Source organism: Rhododendron vialii, chromosome 13a, assembly GCF_030253575.1.
Source record: "Rhododendron vialii isolate Sample 1 chromosome 13a, ASM3025357v1".
Lineage (NCBI taxonomy): Eukaryota > Viridiplantae > Streptophyta > Magnoliopsida > Ericales > Ericaceae > Rhododendron > Rhododendron vialii.
In genome coordinates, this window is record NC_080569.1 from 31674655 (window position 1) to 31695478 (window position 20824).

General features: G+C 39.3%; 2 protein-coding genes across 2 annotated transcripts; both read left to right on the forward strand.

Moving 5' to 3' along the window:
* The first annotated feature begins 4546 nt into the window (after nucleotides 1-4546).
* LOC131314515 (F-box protein AUF2-like) lies at nucleotides 4547-5775 on the forward strand. The gene has a single exon (XM_058343200.1). It carries the CDS (start codon nucleotides 4651-4653, stop codon nucleotides 5641-5643), a length of 993 nt encoding a protein of 330 aa, XP_058199183.1. The 5' UTR covers nucleotides 4547-4650; the 3' UTR covers nucleotides 5644-5775.
* Nucleotides 5776-9902: 4127 nt separating this feature from the next.
* LOC131314126 (F-box protein AUF2-like) lies at nucleotides 9903-10901 on the forward strand. The gene has a single exon (XM_058342620.1). It carries the CDS (start codon nucleotides 9903-9905, stop codon nucleotides 10899-10901), a length of 999 nt encoding a protein of 332 aa, XP_058198603.1.
* The last annotated feature ends 9923 nt before the right edge of the window (nucleotides 10902-20824 follow it).

A 20824-nucleotide genomic window follows, 5' to 3' on the forward strand; every position in this document is an offset into this window, starting at 1 on the left:
AAAAAAAACAGCAGAAGCGAAATCCGAGATAAACAATCAAACTTGAGCCAGATAAATCAAAGTCATAATTATTAATGAAATCGGAAAATCCCAATGGGAACAAGAAATAAAAAAAAGAGGAGGAACCGCTTGGAGTTGCAGCCCCCGCAGTCATCTTACTTTGGCTAATAGTTATCTCTGGGGCATACTTTAGGTGCAATAAATATATCTAAATTCATGAGTTGTGTTCATAGGTACTCACAAAAATAAAAATTAAAGTTGTATAACAACCGTACAAAACTCAGGTGAGATAACAAAACAAAAAAAATCGACCAAAACACCAATTTCTAATACTTCACACAAAATATAGGATTCAATTCTATGTCGCTCAAAGTGGTATTGTAAAAAATGAAAGCCTCCGATCTTCACTAAGAAAATATTGTCCGAATTATGTATTTTTTAATAAATTGTTCATCTCTTCGACACTTTCACCGAATTCTTTCCAAATAACTCAGAACAAAGATATGAATATGAAAATAAGAAAAAGAGTTCATACCTTTATAATTTGTCCTCAGCAGGAAAGAGAATTAACGAGCGAACACTGAGTATGTATTAATTTTATTTCCCCGTTTGAAACAGGTGGTCAGGGACTCAGGGGAACTAAAAGAGGTACATATAATGCTCCACCTGAACCTGCTCTTTTGAGAATTGTTTCTTATGGAAAGAAACAGGCGCCAAGTTTCCATAGGAAGAGTCACATGGTCAACTGATTAGATTTTCCCCCAAAATTCTCACCTTAAATATGGAAGAATAGGAAGAGTCATATGGTAATTTTTGTCATTCAAAATAGGGAAATAATTTTGCCACTCTATCTTTTGTTAACGCCATTCCTCTGCAATTATTAGTTGATGTTGGAATGAGTATAAGAAAATGTAATTAAAGCATTTAAAGAATTCTAAACTTGTGCCCCAAATTTATGCCCCATGGACACCTTGTAGCATTTGCCTTTATAAAAAAAGTCTTGGCGGGAAGAAAAAAAAAACCCATAGTTTCCTGCGTGAGGCACACAAACACCCTCTTTTGGTTCGGCGCTTAGGGTAAGGTTTTTGGGGATTTGGAGGATTTTGTGAGAGAGAGAAACCTAATTAAACTCATTAATTATCACTAGTATTCTAGAGTATTTACAAGAATTCTTTGAGTTTAAAAAATCCTTTATTTGGGGCTAACTATTCAATAATGAAAAACAACAATACTGAGCCTATTGATTGAGGCACGAATGGTGGGGATAAAAGGGAAACCTTTTTTTTTTTTCCCTTAAAAAAATGAAGGAAACCTAATTTGATATTTATGGTAAAGATTTGTAAATTGTTGGGGTTAAATAACAAAGAATACAAACTTTAGTTTCTCATTTCCTTAAAGTACACTATATTGATTTACATAGGTTTCCTATCTTTGGAAAGAAGTTATTGGATAATCTATGAATCTTTTTGAGTTTAAAATATATACGAATCTTTTTTTTTGAATTTGAAATCTATAAATCTTTCCAAACCATATCTTTGAGATTTCTCTCTGCTTACCTATTTCTATACATGGCTATCCAAATAGAAATGGAAATTCAAAATCATTTCAGTCTACCGAATAAAACTATACACTCACTTTTCAGAGAGAGAGAGAGAGAGAGAGAGAGAGATAGAGAGAGGTACCATGGAGTAGTTATTTTTGCATCGAAGGTGAGATTCCACTAGTCCTTTTCCATTTGATTCGGCTCACTACATGCGTGTAGTGGGCAATCTCTGTCGTTCAATTGGCGATGAACAGTTCGGATCAACGTACACATAAAATAATTGTAGTGGGCCGAGCCACTACAGCCCCCGGGATTCTGTTTTGTGGGCTTTCATCGCCTGGAAACTTTTCATGATGATGAGACTCATATCGAGATAGCGATCAACCTGCTTCCAGGAATACTAGTTACTCCAGTATATTGTATTTACGGAAAATTACGTCGAACTCAACTTTTGGACTTCTTCCCATCAAGGCTAAGCATGAAATAATTCCACCACGTCAAGGTTTTTTTTTTAAATCGAAACAGCCACGCACATTAGTTTTTAACCTTTTAAACACAAATTTAGACACTTTGGGTTTAGGGTTTAGTCATTTTGGGTTTTGGCATTCTGGGTTTTGGCTCTTTGGGTTTAGACACTTTGGGCAAAGCTGGCCCTATCTTTTTGCGGGCTTAAAAAATGGGGTCTTGGCTTGGGTGATTGTCGGTCTCACAGGCGGGCTTGCATGCCGGCCGAGAAAAAATTCATAGGCCCAAGCTCAGTCCATGAACAATTCAGGTTGCGTTAGCCCGACTGGCTGAGTGGGCTTTGGGCGGGCCGGCGGGCTAAATGATAACCTTACATCATACTACTTTGTAACCGTAGTCTGAAATTTTGCGCATTCCCATGTCAACATAACAAACTTCGATCTCATTAAATCATCTTATCTTGGTCTGTGATATATTTCCAGCTAGCATATATCAAATTCAGAACTCATCTATGCAGTCATCCAAATGCTCAACCTTTGCCAGTGTTCTAAAAGACGCTAGGCACTAGTCAGCTAGCGGCGACCCACCGCCTTGGTTTGTTTTGGGATTTTTTTTGGGTAGTATCTTCTTTGTGGAACAATTTTGTAGGATATGCAAATGAAGTGGCAAAAGTATGTTCTTCCTGATGTTATATTTTGTAGGATTTTTCAAATGGAGTTTGTGTAGAAAAACCTGTTAACATGTTGATCACTGAGAACTTCCTGCTGTAGTAAAGCTCAACTAAACAACTTATCTATACCTGGCTTGATTGACTGGATTACAGCTAACAGAAGAGGTAATAGTATCAGTATGCAAGATATTGTTTTCAAACTCTATTTTTTGCAGCTGCTTTATGTCACATATGGAGGGAAAAGAAATTTTAGAATTTCATCTCACGTTGTTTGAATATGAATGTAGCTTAAATAGAGAATGAAAATAGGAAATGAGTAGAAGGCTAGGGTCTGGGGATTAGGGAGAATAACAGCGCGGTAGGAAAAAGCTTAACGTGTGGTGTTGATGACTCAAGTAAGGGTGTGCCTTGTCGTAGCTCGGGTGTGTTCATTGGATGCCTGCGCTTGATGTCGATCTCTAAACGTTTTTAGCTATATCGCACCAAATATGTGCTTCTCGAAGTTATTAACGAGGACATACTCGTCTGGGCTCTTGATGATCAACCTGTTGACAATGAAGAGATTGGTTTCGTTAAATTGAATGAAATAGCTGTAGGATCCGCTGATATATCCGAAAATGTTGACAGTTATTTATCCCATCTTCTTTTTCTTTGAGCTTTCTATTCCGTTTTTTTTTTCTTCCTCTTCTTAGATCCTCTAACACAAGATGGAGTGAGAGGATTTGAGTTGACCTCTTTTCCTCTTGCCCAATCTCATTTTGAATGTACAAAGTGCGAAAAAAAATAAAACATAAAATCATTTTGAATACTTTTGTTCATCGATTTCTTGTCATCCTTGGGGTTTTGCTAACTCTTACAGAGATATTTTGCTCTAAATATCACACAGCTCTTGAATTTGCTCTCCAGTGAGTCTCCACCTAAGCAACGAATTACCACCGTTTGCGATGATTTTACTTAACATGCCCGGCTCTAGGCGTGGGCAAACGAGACCGTCGCCTAGGCCCTCATTTTATCTTGCCAAATCACATCAATTGCCTTGTGCTAAATTTATGTTCTCCTATTTGTACTTTTATAACTTTCAGATTAAATTAATGCGTCCTACGGAGAAGGCACATTACCAATGGGTGCATGAAATGTTTGAAACTTATTCTAAATTTTGTATAATTGTTTGTTAGAAAAAGAATAAAAAAATGCTAAACACAACGTAACGTGTGAATAGTTTATCGAGAAGCAAGATTTATTTATACATATTTCTAAATTTCAGGTGGTTCCGGGGACACCTAAAAAAATATTCCAAGGTTTTCGATCGAATTTTGATGATCTGAGCCGCTCAATGTAATCAGAACGTGATTTTAAGAAAACATGTACGAAATCAGCAAAAAAAATGACCGGGAAGGGTTTCATCCAAACTATTTTTTATTGAACGGTTCAATAAAAAATTGCTCAAATCAAGCCCTTCCCGGTCATTTTTTTGCCGATTTCTCGCAAGTTCCCTTAAAATCACGTTCTAAACACTTGAGCGATTCGGATTATCAAAATTTGATCGGAGACTATGAGATTGAGATTTGAATTTTTTTTAAAATATTTTTTAGGTGTTTCCGAAACCGCCCCGTTTTTCGTAAGATAACTAATGAAATCAATAAGTTTAGATTACAAACCCATTTACACACGGTTCGGGGTGCTGTAGTGCACAACTGCATTACACTCCTATAATGTGACATCTAAGTCGTTCATCTCGCAATTAATGGTGCAAATTCATCTCAGACACCGTAAACTTGAGCCATTCATTATCGAGATAAATTTTTTTATCATTTTTCCGACAAAAAATTCTTATCGTTGAATACCACGGTCATGGGAAACCCAAGTCCTTTGCAAACCAAAAGTGCTAATTGTGTGGGGCTTGGGAGATACAGCAATTACAGTTGAGAGAGAGAGAGAGAGAGAGAGAGAGAGAGAGTGAGGAGCTGTATCGATGGAAAACTGGGCGAAGAAGAAGAAGAAGAACGAAGAAGAAGAGAACCAGTTCCAGCGTTTGCCGGACGACGTCGCAGTCAACATCTTCGACAAGGTCTCCGACATCAAATGGCTGTGCCGATGCTTCGTGGTCTCCAAGCGATTCTCTTCCCTCATCCCCCGAGTCCAAACCGTCTCCATCAAAACGAATGCCAGGGATTTCCTTTCCACTCCTCGAGACTCCCACAAGTTAGCTGGATTGAATTCTTCGCCGTGGAATGTTTGTGGCCCCGAGTTCTTCGCGAAGTTGACTCAGATGCGATCTCTGAATCTCGACCTAGTCTCCGATTTCGACGCTGACAATGATTCTGTTTTCAAATGGGGTGCCAAATTCACCTCAAATCTCGACAGCTTCACGTTTCTCTACGCAGTATCGCTCTCTAAAATGATGGAATCTGAACAAGAAGAAGAGAACGACGAAACTGAGAATGAGATAACTCAGGAAGAGATAACTCAGCGACTATCTCTAGCCATTGAGTGTGCAAAAGAGGCAGTGTTGTGGGTACGGATCTTGTCTCGTGTTATCCCGAAATACGCGATGCTTCAGAGCATTACCATTACCGGTTCGATGAACAAAGGGGTGAGGCTCTATTTGGGTGGTGAAAAGCTTGTGGAGTGCAGGAATGCTTTCAGGAATGCCATTAAGTGCCCAGAAGAGACACTGCCACGGACGCAAGAGACAATTAGGGGTGGGTCTGTGCCTGTTTTACGGCTCCCTATGTCTGGGTATGTGATGAAAGGGGTGGCCATTGTTCACTTCAAACTGTGTAGTGGTGATGATTCTGAGTCTGACGCCCAGTTGGCCATGGTGGATGCGTTCGTGGAAGAACAAGGTGTTTTTTCAGAAGCCGTGGTGCAAATTGTGAAAAACTACAAGGACGAAAACAAGTTTTTTTTTCGGAAGCCTTTTGTGGGTAGATTGATTTTTGGGAAGCCGTGGTATGAATTCTGAAAAATTACAAGAACGTTATCGTAATGTTTGTTAATGCTTTAATTTGACTTACCAAGCTTGGCCTGCAACGCTAGTCAGTTGATTATAAGACTAACAACCGTAAAGTAGTATATGAACATGAATTGTTCTAAATGTGTCTACATTGTTGGAAGGATTTTCAAGGATTGTGGATCAAAGAAAAACAACTTTCAAGGATCCTGCTTTGAATTGAAGGTTGTTTGAAATCTTGAATGTTAATGGTGCTACTATTTGAAATATGGGTCGGGGTGCTAATCTTAAATATCAGGATCAAAGCAGAAGGAAAAACGCAGTGGTAGTTACTAGTTAGACAGTTGTATCGTTCAAATTCACACATCTAGAGTTACCAAAGCGTTTAAGTGTTGTAGCCTTTAGGAACCATTCCCTATGCATACTGTTTCTTGTTAATTGGGGGTCTGGCCACAGGAACACACTGAACTCTACCGCCTACCTATGGATGAGGTTGTTTTGGTGTTTCCTTATTAGTGGAATTAGGCTTTGGATGCAGATAATGCAACTTGATATAAGTATGTTTATTTCTATTGCTACCCAGTCTACTGAGATTTCCGTAACTGATTTCTAGTGCTCAGGAATGAGGAAAGTGGAGACATACGTTTCCCTCACTTGTCACAAGACATAGGACTACTTCTATATAACCGTATTTTGATTAACAATGTCTCTTTTCAGTGCATACAAACAAATATGATAGCATCACCACAACGAGAAGGAAAACGTAAAAGAAATTGTGGGGACAAAATAAAAAGGAAAGAAATAGAAAAGGAGTTAATGAATTGTTAGTTAATGGAGGCACCATCTTGCATGAATGTATCTGCTGCAGATTATTTTGCTTTACTATTTCTGTATATGGATGTATTTTTGGTTGGTGTTGTGTATTCTTTTCAACCCTGTTTGACCTGGTGACTTTGGCATACTATATGCACTATTGTTGATTGTGTTAAACAGCAACTTTTGAAAGTTCCATGGATATGTATTTTATGGAAGCTTCCAAAGATTCATGACCTTAACTTGGAAATTGGCAATAATGGTCAGATTTCAGTTTATTCTGGCAATTGTTTGCGGTGTCCTAGCTTATTCTTTCTTCTTTGTGGACCAATTCTGTATGATACATAATGAAGTAGCAAATTTTTTTATTGAGGAGGTGAATTCAGGTCATTGTGAAGAGATTTTGCAACTTTGAAGCAGAGATTGCATTGAAATACCTGTTAAATTTTCCTGGAAACTTCCTGCTTTGGGAGGTGGAATTCTTTGCACTGTAAGAATCTGAATGTAGCTGATATAGAGAATGAAATTTAACCATAAGAAATGTCTCGACGGCTAGGATTGGGTAAAGTATTGGTGTGTTGTACTCCGTATGTGGTTGAGGGGAATCAATGCAAGGAATCACAGGCCAGTCATAGGAAAAAGCTTTAGGGCTGTTGTTGGGGATTTCTAATGACGTCTGGGCTCTCGAGGATCAACCCGGAAATTGGATGAAATAGCAGTGGAATTACCTGATAACAATATATAGGAAAATGTTGCTAGTGATAAAATCCCAACAATTTTTTGTCCTTGCCCTTGTTCTCTCTCATATCAATCTACTTTCCCGATTTGGGGTTCGATATATAACATGCATAATTCCCTCGTAGAACTTTTCAGTCGTCACTTTTTTCTCTATATGTATATCAAATGTTCCCCAAAATCACAAGGAAAATCAAGCAGGAATTTTTATGTAAAGCTATATTTTTTCCTCCTATGCAGTCTCATTTTGAATGTTAGAAGTGTAAAGCTATATGATCGTCGAGGGATTAAGTGCCAAACTACCTAGTTGCGATTTTTATTATCCTCATTGTGATGTTATAGATTTTGTAATTTTGCTAATGAAGCTTGGAAATACGTGGTATGTTTCACTGAAAACTTCAACCTGCTGTAGAATGTGGAATTCTTGCACGGCAGGAATCGGAGTGTAGCTAAAATAGATAATGAAAATCAAACCATAGGAAATGACTAGGAGCCTGGTACTGGACCATAGCCTCCAATAACGAACCACAACCAAAAGTAATTGCTGCTGGACACAACCTCCATAAACTATCCCTCTTCTCTGAGTTCTCTCTAAAAACCCTGCCGGCATGTACTCGATATTTTTCGCCCCTAGCGGTGGTTTTAGAGCTGCAAAAAATGGCATACCTGGGAATCCAGAACTAGTTCTTGAAAATGCTCCTTCCCGAGTATACACTCGCTTCCAAATTAACAGAAAATCACTGTTTTGTGTTCAAAACTTCCAAGCCACTTTTCCCATCGTTCTTCCAGGGTCGCAGCGGGTGGTGGGTCCAGCACAACTGAGCTCACCGGAATAACGGTTTTTTTGAACTGCTTTTCAATGTAATCACAGGAAGGCCCTTCATTTTCCATACAAGTTTTGAAACTCATGGCATCACAATCGCAGATTGCGATAGAAAGATGTTCCACAAAGGATATTCCACTACCAAAATCGTTTATTCCTGGACCAACAACGGCACGGGCTTCGCAGGAATCATAATCTAATGGATGAAGTAGGGAAACCCAGTGCCTGTTTCATCAGTTCAGATTTTGTCAGCAGTTTTTCATGTTCTCTTTCCGGGACAAACAAATAAGCCACAGTTGCAGGGCTAACAACGACATAAGGTACAGACTTAATGCCTAAACTTCCCAGGAAACCAAAACGAGGAATACAAAGTGGGGTTTGAGATGTTTCATAGAAGCTTCAATGGAGGGTTTTGCAAGATCCATCAAAGTCATGAGAAGAGGATGCAACGCATACGAAACGTCTGCGCGCAGTTGTTTCAGCGCCATGAGGGAGACCATCAACATGCGGAACAGTGACTGGAACAAAGGTGATGAGCTCTGGGTGAAGATTGAAATGATCGAACTTGGGCCAGCCTCTGTTGCAGATGTTCAAGTATGGGATTAGGGGCTCCATGGCAAACCATGGCAGCATAGCTACCTGAAATGTTTCCTTCGACATATGTAGATTGCTCCGGTAGAGTACCCAATTTCGGGGGCTTTTTTAGGCAAGTTAATTAAGGCCTCACTTCTTGGCAACTTTCTTTTTAGCCTCCTGCTAGAAGATCCTTCAATGCTTGCATCAGACATGGGAAACAAAATTAAGAAAGATACAAGGAGACGAAGAAAGAAAGAGATATAGGTAGGAACAGGGTTCCGAATTACAACAAAAAAAAATCATCGAATGATCGATCATACATGAAGAGGACATAAACAGAGGGCAGTACAATGAAAATATTTTAGCGCGAAACTTCATCTTCAAGAATGCGAATGGATTTATATAGGTACTTGAAAGCAGCGGATTGTTTGCTTCATTTCCGGTCTTTCTAATGCCTTCTCTGATGGATTGCTTATAAATTCGTATGCTTATTTCCAGCTACACTGCAGATGCACACCATACTATTGTGTTTTCGCTTTTTACCACTTCAGCCGTCAGGCCTACCTCTTGATTCTAAGTCTAAGACACCTCTGCGCATTTTATGAATGAAGAATGTTAAAACATGTTGAGCTCGAAACGAACCTAAATATGGGATAAAATGGAGCATCCTAACAACTAGTAGGACAAATTGTTGATTAACAATATAACCTTGCAACATTATTTGTATACAACATTATTTGTATACAGAAAACATTCAAATAATTTAATATTCCTTCCATTGCTGAATAAGTGTCCTTCTACGAAAAGACGTATAGTTTTTTTTAAATATATAATAAATCACTTCCGCACATAATTTTTTCAATTTCTCCGCACAGGAGGAAGTGATATCAGAGTGAGCAAGAAATTGAAGTGTGGCGCACATACACACTACACGTCAAGTTTGTGTATAAATGAGAGTGTGACTTGCGTGTGCTTCAAGCATTTTTGATAATGAAATTCAATTCAACCAACCAGTGTTGAGTGAGGAAAAATTACTCAATACTCCAAGATATATTTTTTTCCACTCACATAACATGCGAAGTACACGGGCTTACTTGTATGCTCCACATGTCATGTGAGGGGACCAGAGTATTGAAAAATTAGCCGTCAGCAAGAAGACCCACGAAGTACACAAAAAAAATCCAATTAGCCCATATGGTTTCCCTGTTCAACCAAAAAAAAATTCTCGGTAGGGTTTCGGAGTTGATAACAGAGCAAGGGAGACACAGCAAGTTGATAGAGAAACCAGAGAGGGAGAGAGAGAGAGAGGAGCTATATGATATCGATGGAACACTGGGTGAAGAAGAAGAGGAAGAAGAAGAAGGAAGAAGAAGAACCAGCAGAGAACCAGTTCCACCGTCTGCCGGACGACGTGGTGGTCAACATCTTCGACAAGGTCTCCGACGTCCAATCGCTCTGCAGATGCTTGGTGGTCTCCAAGCGATTCTCTTCCCTCATCCCTCTCGTCCAAACACTCTCCTTCAAAACCAATGCCTGGGATTACATCAACTTTCCCCGTTACGAATCCGAGGATGCCCTAGTAAATGGTTCGCTCGGAGAAATCTCGAAATTTTTCATAATCGAATTGCTCCTCAAAACCCTTCTGTACTTCCTCAACCCCTCTCTCTCGCCTTGCCTGCTACTCAATGCTTCCGGCCTCGTATTCCTCGATAAGCTGACACGGGTTCGATCTCTGAACCTCGAGCTTGTCTCCGATTTCAACGTCCACAAGGATTCTGCTTTCAAATGGGGTGCCCAATTCACCTCAAATCTCAAGAGCGTCACATTTCTCTACGCAACATCTTTCTCCAAATTGATGAAATCTAAAGAAGAAGAAATTGAGAATGAGATAACTCACAAAGAGCTTCTTCGCCGAGTAAATCTAGCCATTAACTGCCTAAAAGAGGCAGTGTTGCGGCTTGGAATCTTGTCTCCTGTTATCGCGAAAAACCCGAACCTGCAGAGCATTACCATCACCGATTCAAACAACAAGGGGGTGAAGCTCTGTTTGAGTGGTGAAAAGCTTGTGAAGTGCATGAATGCTTTCGATTTGGAAACGGCGATTATGAGGGTTGGGTATGTGCCTGTTTTACGGCTCCCTATGTATGGGTATGTGATGAAACGGGTGACCATTGTTCACTTCAACCTGTATGGTGATGATGATTCTGATGCCAAAACGGCCATGTTTGAAGCTTTTGCGGAGGAACAAGGTGTATTTTTCGAAGCCGTGGTGCAGATTCTTGAAAACCACAAGGACATCGTCAAGGCAATGTTCCAGAACTGAAATCAATGCTATGCCTGATTTATGTCTTTACTTGCTGCCGTTGTTATTGCTTTAACTTCACTCACGAACTAGGAGGCTTTGCCCACAATGCTAGGCAGTTGAGTATAAGACTAACCATAATAGGAGTTTAGTGATGAAACTATATGAAAGTTAGTACAGGATTGTTCTAAGTATGCCTTCGTTTTTTAAAGAATGTTAAAGAATTCTGCTTGGATGTTATGGCTATTGGATATTTTGAATCTTAATTTCAAATGTAGCAATGATAGTGACATCGTTTCGGGGATCACTTTCACACATCTAGAGTAACAAAACAGTCAAGTGTTGTAGCAACCATTATTTGTAGTTGAGAATCATTTATTTTGTGTTGTGTTCAATTAGCATTTATGGTTAATGTTAAGTTATCTGATTGGTAAATGGATGCAACTGGTAATGCAAACTCCTGAACCCATTTCAACTAATACAAATCTTAAGGAATATGGTGGGTTTCACCTCTTTGATGGATATTTGGTTATGGCGATGCCCCGTGTTTTAGGATATCCACTCACTGCACAGGTTCGCCACTTGATAATTTGGGGGCTGATGTAGTTGGTGACAACGACGACATGTCTAGTCACATAGGCAACAATATTTTGCAAGTTTTCTTTTGCTGAGAAATAGCATGCTCAACTACGAATCAAGGATGGAGTTGGTCTGGTAGTTCCTAGATGAGTGGAATTACGCTTGGGGATATAGACAGTTAAACTGGATGCAAGTTAATTTCTTGTGCAACCCAGTGCTAAGGAAATTGGACTCTTTGGTTTTGCTCATGGTTTGACCTCAAGAAGGGAAAGGTGGAGGAAATTGTTCGTTTTTTTTTTTTTTTTTTTAATTTTGCAAAGGGAAAGAAAAAGAAAAGGAGTCTTGAATATCTTTTTCCACTTCTTTCTACCGGGTGCATTATTTGGCTGGTGTGTTTTACTTATTTGACTTAGGCACTAATATATGTACTACCGTTGATTGTATTTACTTGCAAATTTTACCATGTTGAAATTCAAATTTACGAGTCTCCATCCATTACTTGTTTCATGGAAGCTTCCTTTGATTCATGCGCAAATATATAGATCAAATACTTTTTTGGATTTTTGTTCATTGCAACTTGATTATGGTTGTCTTCTTTTTTGAACTATTTTACTATCATTGTTTATCCCATAAAGGAGCTGACTCTTAAAGCCTACCTTGAGGTATCCTGTCTTTGTTGTTAGTCTGTTTATTGCTTGAATTTTGTACTGCGCTTCACAGCCTTCATCAGATTTTTGATCAATCAAGTACAGTTTTTAAGGATTGATTTCGCAAAGATATTGTGGATATTGTGGTTATGGAAGCAATTGGGCAACTCTGATGCATTCTTTGAGGTCTTATCTGAGTTTTCTTTGTTCATTTGTGTACTTTATTGATTGATGATTGGCAAAGTGATGTTTACAAGACTTTGAATCATTTCTAGAGGAACGATTAAGTGTATTTTTATCTGATTATTTAACCAAATTTGTGTGTATAAAGTATCCCGTGTATACAAGTTACAGTGTTCGATGCTTTCTCTTCTTCAGCCTGTTGATGCAATGGACAACAAGAAGAGGAATCAAATGGGTACTCCACTAAAAAAATTAAAAACATGAAAAGAAAAAGAGAACCAAAAAGAGAAGTAGCAATTATTGCCATTTTCTAAGGAGACTGTTGTGTCTGCATGTTAACTCTGTTTTCCACATGGAGTATATTTTTTGTTTTGTTGTCTTTTGAAGCCGTTTTGGCTGTGGTGATTTTGGTCTCAAGTCATGTAATATTGTGAACGTATCAACTTGCAAAGTTTATCCTCCTTCCGAACTCGACTCTTGAAATACTATCGATAACCTATGTTACATGCTATGATGCACCGACACTGACACCGACATGGGGACACGGGAATTCTAAAAAAATGAGAACACGGACACGGCAGGGGACACGCCATGTGTATATTTATTTATTTATTTATTTATTTAAATAATTAATTAATTATAGTTTGACACCTAGAAATTTAAAAAAAAATTACAGTTTGGCCCCAAAATTTTTAAAAAAAATTACAATTTGGCCCCTCAAAAATTACAGTTTGGCCCCTGCCGTGTCCCCATCAGTGTCCCTAGCCGTGTCCCCCTAAAAGATTTATATTAAATTATGGGACACGCCACGTGGCGTGTCCCGTACGTGTCCCCGAGGTGTCCCTGCCGTGTGTCTAACATTGCGATACTTCGACCTCTAGAGGTGTTAGTGCTTCATAGGTTACATGGATCCTTCATTTTGCCTCAAGTGCCCGTGTCGATGTGTCTGACACCCGTATCCTTTTGGACACTCGGATCCTCTAATTGTTAAGATACTTACAGAAAAGCAATATCAAATTAGCTTGAAAAGCGAGATTTCGAGTTTTTCACATTGACAGAAAATAGGGAAATAGCAAAAACAAATTTTCTTAACCCTTTCTTGTTTAAATACATTTGTAAACATAGTTTACGGTACATAATGTGAGAAAATTATGCAATATATAATACAAACAAGAGTTCAGGACATGTCTCCGTACCCGTACCTAAGTTGGAGATACATATCCCCGTATCCTAAGATTTAAGTTTAGGAAGATTCGATGTTTGGACTTGCACCCGCACTCAATACTTGCGCCCCGAGTCCATGTAACCTAGTCGATAACCTGTTTCATCAATGCTTCCGAAGATTCACGGCCACCTTGAGTCCCCGACTTGGAAATTGGCTGCGTGTTAAGTACTTGATTTTTCCCGTCCTAGTATTCAGGCTATGATGACCACGTTTGGTTTGTTTTGGGATTTTTTTTGGGTAGTAGTATCTTGTTTGTGGAACAATTTTGTAGGATATGCAAATGAAGTGGCAAAAGTATGTTCTTCCTGATGTTATATTTTGTAGGATTTTTCAAATGGAGATTGTGGTGAATACCTGTTAACATGTTGATCACTGAGAACTCCCTGCTGTAGAAGCTGAAATTCTTTTCGTTGCGAGGAATAAAGCTCAACTAAACAACTGATCTATACCTGGCTTGATTGACTGGATTACAGCCAACAGAAGGGGTAAGAGTATGCAACTCTCTTTTGCAGCTGCTTTTTGTCACATATGGAGGGGAAGAAATTTTAGAATTTCATCTCACATTGTTGGAATATGAATGTAGCTAAAATAGAGAATGAAAATCCAAGCATAGGAAATGAGTCGAAGGCTAGGACTGGGAATTAGGGACAATAACAGCGCAGTAGGAAAAAGCTTTACATGTGGTGTTGATGACTCAAGTAAGGGTGTGGCTTGTCGTAGCTCGGGTGTGTTATTGGATGCCTGTGCTTGATGTCGATCTCTAAACGTTTTTAGCTATACCGCACCAAATGTGTGCTTCTCGAAGTTATTAACGAGGACATACCATGCGTAGTATGTCGTCTGGGCTCTTGATGATCAACCAGCTGTAGGATCGGCTGATATATCCGATAATGTTGACAGTTATTTATTACATTCCAATGAAAATGAAAGGAAAGATAAAAAGAAAAGAAAGGTAAGGAAACTGAGAAGGAACATCATTTTTTCCCATCTTCTTTTTCTTTAATTTCAGCTCTCTCTCTCTCTCTCTCTCTCTCTCTCTCTCAGATTCCAAGCATACCCTTATAATGCAGGCTTATTAGTAGAGGTAATGCTCCTCTTGCGAATTAAATGGGCAGAAGTGCATGAAATTAATTACTAAAATGATTATGAAGATAGATAGGGTTGGAAAGGGTTGGAAATTTGAACCCAGGGGCGGCCCTCTTGAGGGACAGCACCTACTGTCCTAGCCGAGTGGGACCCGCTCTGGTTTTGCTTCGATGATCGAAAATGTTCACTTTGTAGAGCTTGTCAAGTATAACAACTCTACATAAAATCAGCTTGATCAAATATCATTAAGTGCCAAATTGAAACATTTTTATCTTGAAAAGAATGGATCCAAAATACTGAATCAAATCCATTGGAACCCACGTTATTGGCAAGTTATAAGTGTTTAAATTAGGCACTTAATGATATCCAATTGAGCTAATATTTTGCAGAGTTGTTCTACTCGACAAGCTCTACGAAGTGAACGTTTCCGGTCATCGGAGCGAAACCGAAGTGGGTCTCACTCGGCCGGGACAGCAGTTGCTGTCCCTTAGAGCCCCCGAGTCCTTGGAAATTTTGGACACCCGTTAACACAAGATGGAGTTAGAGGATTTGAGTCAACCTCTTTCTCTTTTGCATTGTCGCCGTTGTAATAGCTTTCACTTAAAATTAAGCTAAGAATATTTTTGTAAAAGCTAAATTCTTTCCTCTTACCCAATCTCATTTTGAACGTACAAAGTGTGAAAAAATAAAACATAAAATCATTTTAATACTTTTGTACGTGGATTTCTTTGTCATCCTTAGGGTTTTGTGAACTCTTATGGAGATACTTTGGTTTGAATATCACATAACTCTTGGGTTTACTCTCTAACTCGACTCTCCACCTGAGCAACGAATTACCACAATTTGCGATGGCCCTAGGCACGGGCAAACGAGACCGTCACCTAGGGTCGTCATTTCTCACAAAAAAATTTCTATATTTTATAGCCAAATCCCTTTCAATCACCTCGTGCAAAATTTATATTCACCTATTTGTAGTTTTAAAACTTTTAGATCAAATTAATGCGTCCTAAGAAGAAGGCACATTACCAATGCCATAAAATGTTTGAAATTTATTCAAAATTTTACATAATTATTTGTTACAAAATCAAAATGAATAAAACAGTGCTAGCGGTTCAAAAATAAAAAATAAAACAGTGCTATGCGCAACGTAGTAACGTGTGAATAGTTTATTGATGTGTAAGATTAAAATTTATAGATATTCCTAAATGCATATTGATTTTTGTAAGATTTGTAATGAAATCAACAAGTCTATATTACAAACCCATTTACACATGGGATCGAGGGTGCAAGGGTGCACAGCCGTATTACACCTCTTTAATGCGACATCCGAACCGTTCATTTTGCGATTAATGATGCGGATTTTATCTCGACCCCTACCGACCTGAGCCGTTTATTGCCAAAATGAACCATGGATTGCCACACCCAGAAACCCAAGTCCATTTACAAGCCCACACATATTGTGTGGGCTAGGCTAGGGAGATACAGCAATTACAGTAGAGAAACCAGAGAGAGAGAGAGAGAGAGAGAGAGCTGTGTCGATGGAAAACTGGGCGAAGAAGAAGGAAGAAGAAGAGAACCAGTTCCAGCGTTTGCCAGACGACGTCGCAGTAAACATCTTCGACAAGGTCTCCGACATCAAATGGCTGTGCAGAAGCTTCGTGGTCTGCAAGCGATTCGCTTCCCTCATCCCTCTCGTCCATAAAGTCTCCATCAAAGCGAATGCTGGGGATTACGTTTCCATTCCTCGAGACTTCCACAAGCTTCCTTCTTCGCCATTGAATGTTTGGGGCCCCGAGATCTTAGCGAAGTTGACTCAGATTCGATCTCTGAATCTCGACCTTGTCTCCGATTTCGTCGCTAACAATGATTCTGTTTTCAAATGGGGTGCCAAACTCGCCTCAGATTTCGACAGCCTCACGTTGCTCTACGCAGCATCTCTCTCTAAAATGAAGGAATCTGAAGAAGAAAAAAAAAGAAGAGGACGATGAAACTGAGAATGAGATAACTCAGGAAGAGCAGATTTGCCGATTTCATCTAGCCTTTGATTGCGCAAAAGAGGCAATGATGTGGCTACGAATCTTGTGTCGTGTTATCCTGAAATACCCGATGCTTCAGAGCCTTACCATCACCGATTCAATGAACAAAGGGGTGAGGCTCTATTTGGGTGGTGAAAAGCTTGTGGAGTGCAGGAATGCCATTCTGTGCCCAGAAGAGGCAGTGCCACGGACGCAAGAGAATATGCCTGTTTGGGTTGGGAGTGTGCCTGTTTTACAGCTCCCAAAGTCTGGGTATGTGATGAAAGGGGTGACCATTGTTCACGTGTCTAGTGGTGATGATTCTGAGTCTGACGCCCAGTTGGCCATGGTGGATGCATTTGCGGAAGAACAAGGTGTTTTTTCGGAAGCCGTGGTGCAGATTCTGAAAAACTACAAGGACGGTATCAAAATGTTCCAGCACTAAATTAGTGATGAAATTATATGAGTAGTATAGGAGCATGAATTGTTGTAAATGTGTCTCCATTGTTGGAAGAATTTTCAAGGATTCTGCTTTGATTTGAAGGTTTGTTTGAAATCTTGAATATTAATGCTGCTTATATTGAAATCATTATGGGTCAGGGTGCTAATCTTAAATTTCAGCATCAAAGCAGAAGGACAAACGCAGTGGTAATTAGACGGTTGAATAGATAAAATTCACACATCTATAGTTACCAAAGAGTATTAGTGTTGTAGCCTTTAGGAACCATTCTCTATCCATAGTGTTTCTTGTTAGTTGAGGGTCTGGCCACAAGAAACAAACTGAATTCTGCCGCCTAATTATGAACGAGGTTGTTTTGGTGGTTCCTTATTAGTGGAATATGGCTTTGGATGCAGATACAACTCGATATATGTTAATTTCTACTGCAACCAGTCGAACCCAGATTTCTGTATCTAATTTCTAGTGCTCAGGAATTAGGAAAGTGGAGACATACGATTTCCCCCAATTGTCACCAGACATAGCACTACTTGTATATACCGTACTTCGATTAACAATGTCTCTTTCCTGTGCATACAAACGAATATGATAGCATCGCCACAACGACAAGGAAAATGTAAAAGAAATTGTGGGGTCAAAATCAAAAGGAGTTCAAAATTCTTAGTTTATGAAGGGACCATCTTGGATGATTGTATCTGCTGGCATGCTGCTGCAGATTATCTTGCTTTGCCATTTCTTTATCTGGGTGTATTTTCTGTTGGTTTTGTGTGTTTTAACTTTTCAAAGTTCCATGGATTTGTATTTTATGGAAAGCTTTCCAAGATTCATGAGCCAGTCACCTTGACAGGGAAGTTGGCAATAATGCCCACATTCAGTTTATTCTGGCAGTTGTTTGCTGTGTGCTAGCTTATTCTATCTTCTTTGTTTGCTGTGCTGTGTGCTAGCTTATTCTATCTTCTTTGTTTGCTGTGTGCTAGCTTGATATGAAGTGGCAGATTTTTTTACTCAGGAGGTGAATTCAGGTCATTGTGAAGAGATTTTGCAACTTTGAAGTAGAGATTGCATTGAAATACCTGTTAAATTTTCCTGGAAACTTCCTGCTGTGGGAGGTGGAATTCTTCGCCCTATAAGAATCTGAATGTAGCTGATATAGAGTAAGAAATTTAACCACAAGAAATGTCTCCACGGCTAGCATTGGGAAAAGTTTTGGTGTGTTGTATGTGGTTGAGGGGAATCAATGCAAGGAATCACAGGCCAGTCATAGGAAAAAGCTTTAGGGCTGTGTTTGAGGAATTCTAATGACGTCTGTGCTCTCGAGGATCAACCTGTTGACAATGAATGAACCTGGTTTTGGGAATTGTATGAAATAGCAGGGGAATCACCTGATAATGATATACAGGAAAATGTTGCTTGTGATTAAATCACGACAATTTTTTTGTCCTCGCCCTTCTTCTCCCTCATATCAATCTACTTTTCCAATTTGGGGTTCGATATATAACATGCATTATGCCATCGTAGAACTTTTCAGTCATCACTTCTTTCTCTATATTTATATCAAATGTTCCCCAAAATCCCAAGGAAAATCAAGCAGGAACTTTTTGTAAAGCTATCTTTTTTCCTCTTGCGCAATCTCATTTTGAATGTTAGAAGTGTAAAGCTATATGGTTGTCGAGGGATCAGGTCTCAACCTAGTTGGGATTTTTATTCTCCTTGTGATGTTATCGATTTGTAATTTTCTAATGGAGATTGGAAATACCTGGTATGTTTCACTGAAAACTTCCTGCTGTAGAATGTGGAATTCTTGCACGGCAGGAATTGGAGTGTAGCTAAAATAGATGATGAAAATCAAACCATAGGGGATGACTAGAAGCCTGGGACTGGGAAGAGTATTGTCATTGTGTGTGTGGCTGATGTTAATTCTAATTCTAATGCAGGGTGTCACAGCCCAGTCATTGGAAGAAGCTTTAGGTGTACTGCCTGTTAAGGACTCAAGTACTACTCCACTGTTAATGCTGTCTTAGAGCCCGTTCCAGAAATGAAATAAGAACTTATTTTTTGTGTAATAAGAAGGCTTGCTCCGGAAAATAAGAAGGCTGCTACTTATTTTGGAAGAATTTATATAGGTACCGACCGGCCAAGGAGGGAAATCGTACTGGCAGCCACGCCGGGCCGTCTCCGGCCACCGGACGGCCGATCCGAGCCGTCCAAAAATTCTAAAAAAAAAAAACAAGAGGGCCAACGCGGAAATCAACGGCATCCGAGGTGTGTAGAGTGCTTGATCCGAGCACCCCTTTTCCGTGTAGGGTGCTTGATCATATATACACGGAAAAGGGGTGCTCGGATCAAGCACCCTACACACCTCGGATGCCATTGATTCCCTCATAAGCACCCTCGTTTTTTTTTTTTAGAATTTTTGGACGGCTTGGATCGGCCGTCCGGTGGCCGGATACGGCCCGGCGTGGCCGCCGGTACGATTTCCCTCCGCTGGCGCCCATTATCATAGCAACAGTCTTATTTTTTGTATAAGGCAATTTCAAGCTCAAAAATTATGTGTTTACGCAAATAATTTCCTACCATTATGGATCTTGTTTGATAGATCTCATTGAGATTTTTAATACGGTGCAAAAAAAATTGAACTTTTTTTTTTCATTTGCATTATTTTTGAGTTTGAAAATGTGAAAGAAACTTTTTATTTGAATTTTGTGGAATGACCCTTCTTATTTTTGAATGAGAAGTGGCAAAATAAGTACTTATTTTTTAAGAAGGTTTCCGGAACGGAGCCTTAGAGTGTCTTGCCTGTTTAGAATCAACCTATTGGCAATGGTGAACCTGGTTTTGAGAAATTATCTGAAAAAGCAGTGATATCGACTGTTTATTTCAGAAATTGTCAGTGAACATGAAAAGAAAGTTGAGGAAAATTAGCTTTTTGGATATACAATATCCAACATAGCAATGAAAATGCAAGGAAGGAGAAAAGAAGAGGGAAGGAACGTTGTTTTCCATCTCTTCTCTCTTTTTAATTCTCTTTCTCTCCCTAGATTCCAAACGTACTCCTAAATGATATAGAGGCAAGTAAGGTTAGAAGTAAAGCTATGAAGAAGTGCAGGATTAGTCGTAGAGGTAATTAGGTGTGGGAATTTCCGACCCGACACGAAATTAGCGAGCTAGGATAAGCTATTTCTGACACAAAACACAGATATGACACGACACGACAACAAAAAAAGCTAAAAGGATCGGGTGAGAGAATTCTAATACGAACACGAGATGACACGACACGAACACGACACAACCACGATACGATACAACGTGAATTGAGAATTTATGAAAGGACATAATAACACAACACGAACCCAAAACGAAGTTAGCGGATTAAGATTGGCTATTTCTCTACGGAACATGAATAGAACACGACACGATAACATAAAAAGCTAAACAGGTCGGCTTAAGGTTGATAGAATTCTGACACGAACACAAAATGACACGACACGACACGATGCCCATCCCTAGAGTTAATGCTTCCCTTGGAATTAAATGGGCACCAAAATGATTGTGAAGATAGGTAGGGATTGAAATTTTGGACACAACCCGTAAACACAATACGAAGTTAGAGGTTTCGGGTCGATCTCTTTCCCCCGTGGACTGTTGTCATTATTTCAGCTTTCACGTTCTCTCTATCTGCAATCACATCAAAAGCTCTACTGTTGTCATTATAATAGCTTTCACTTTCTCTCTATCTGCAATTACATTGGAAA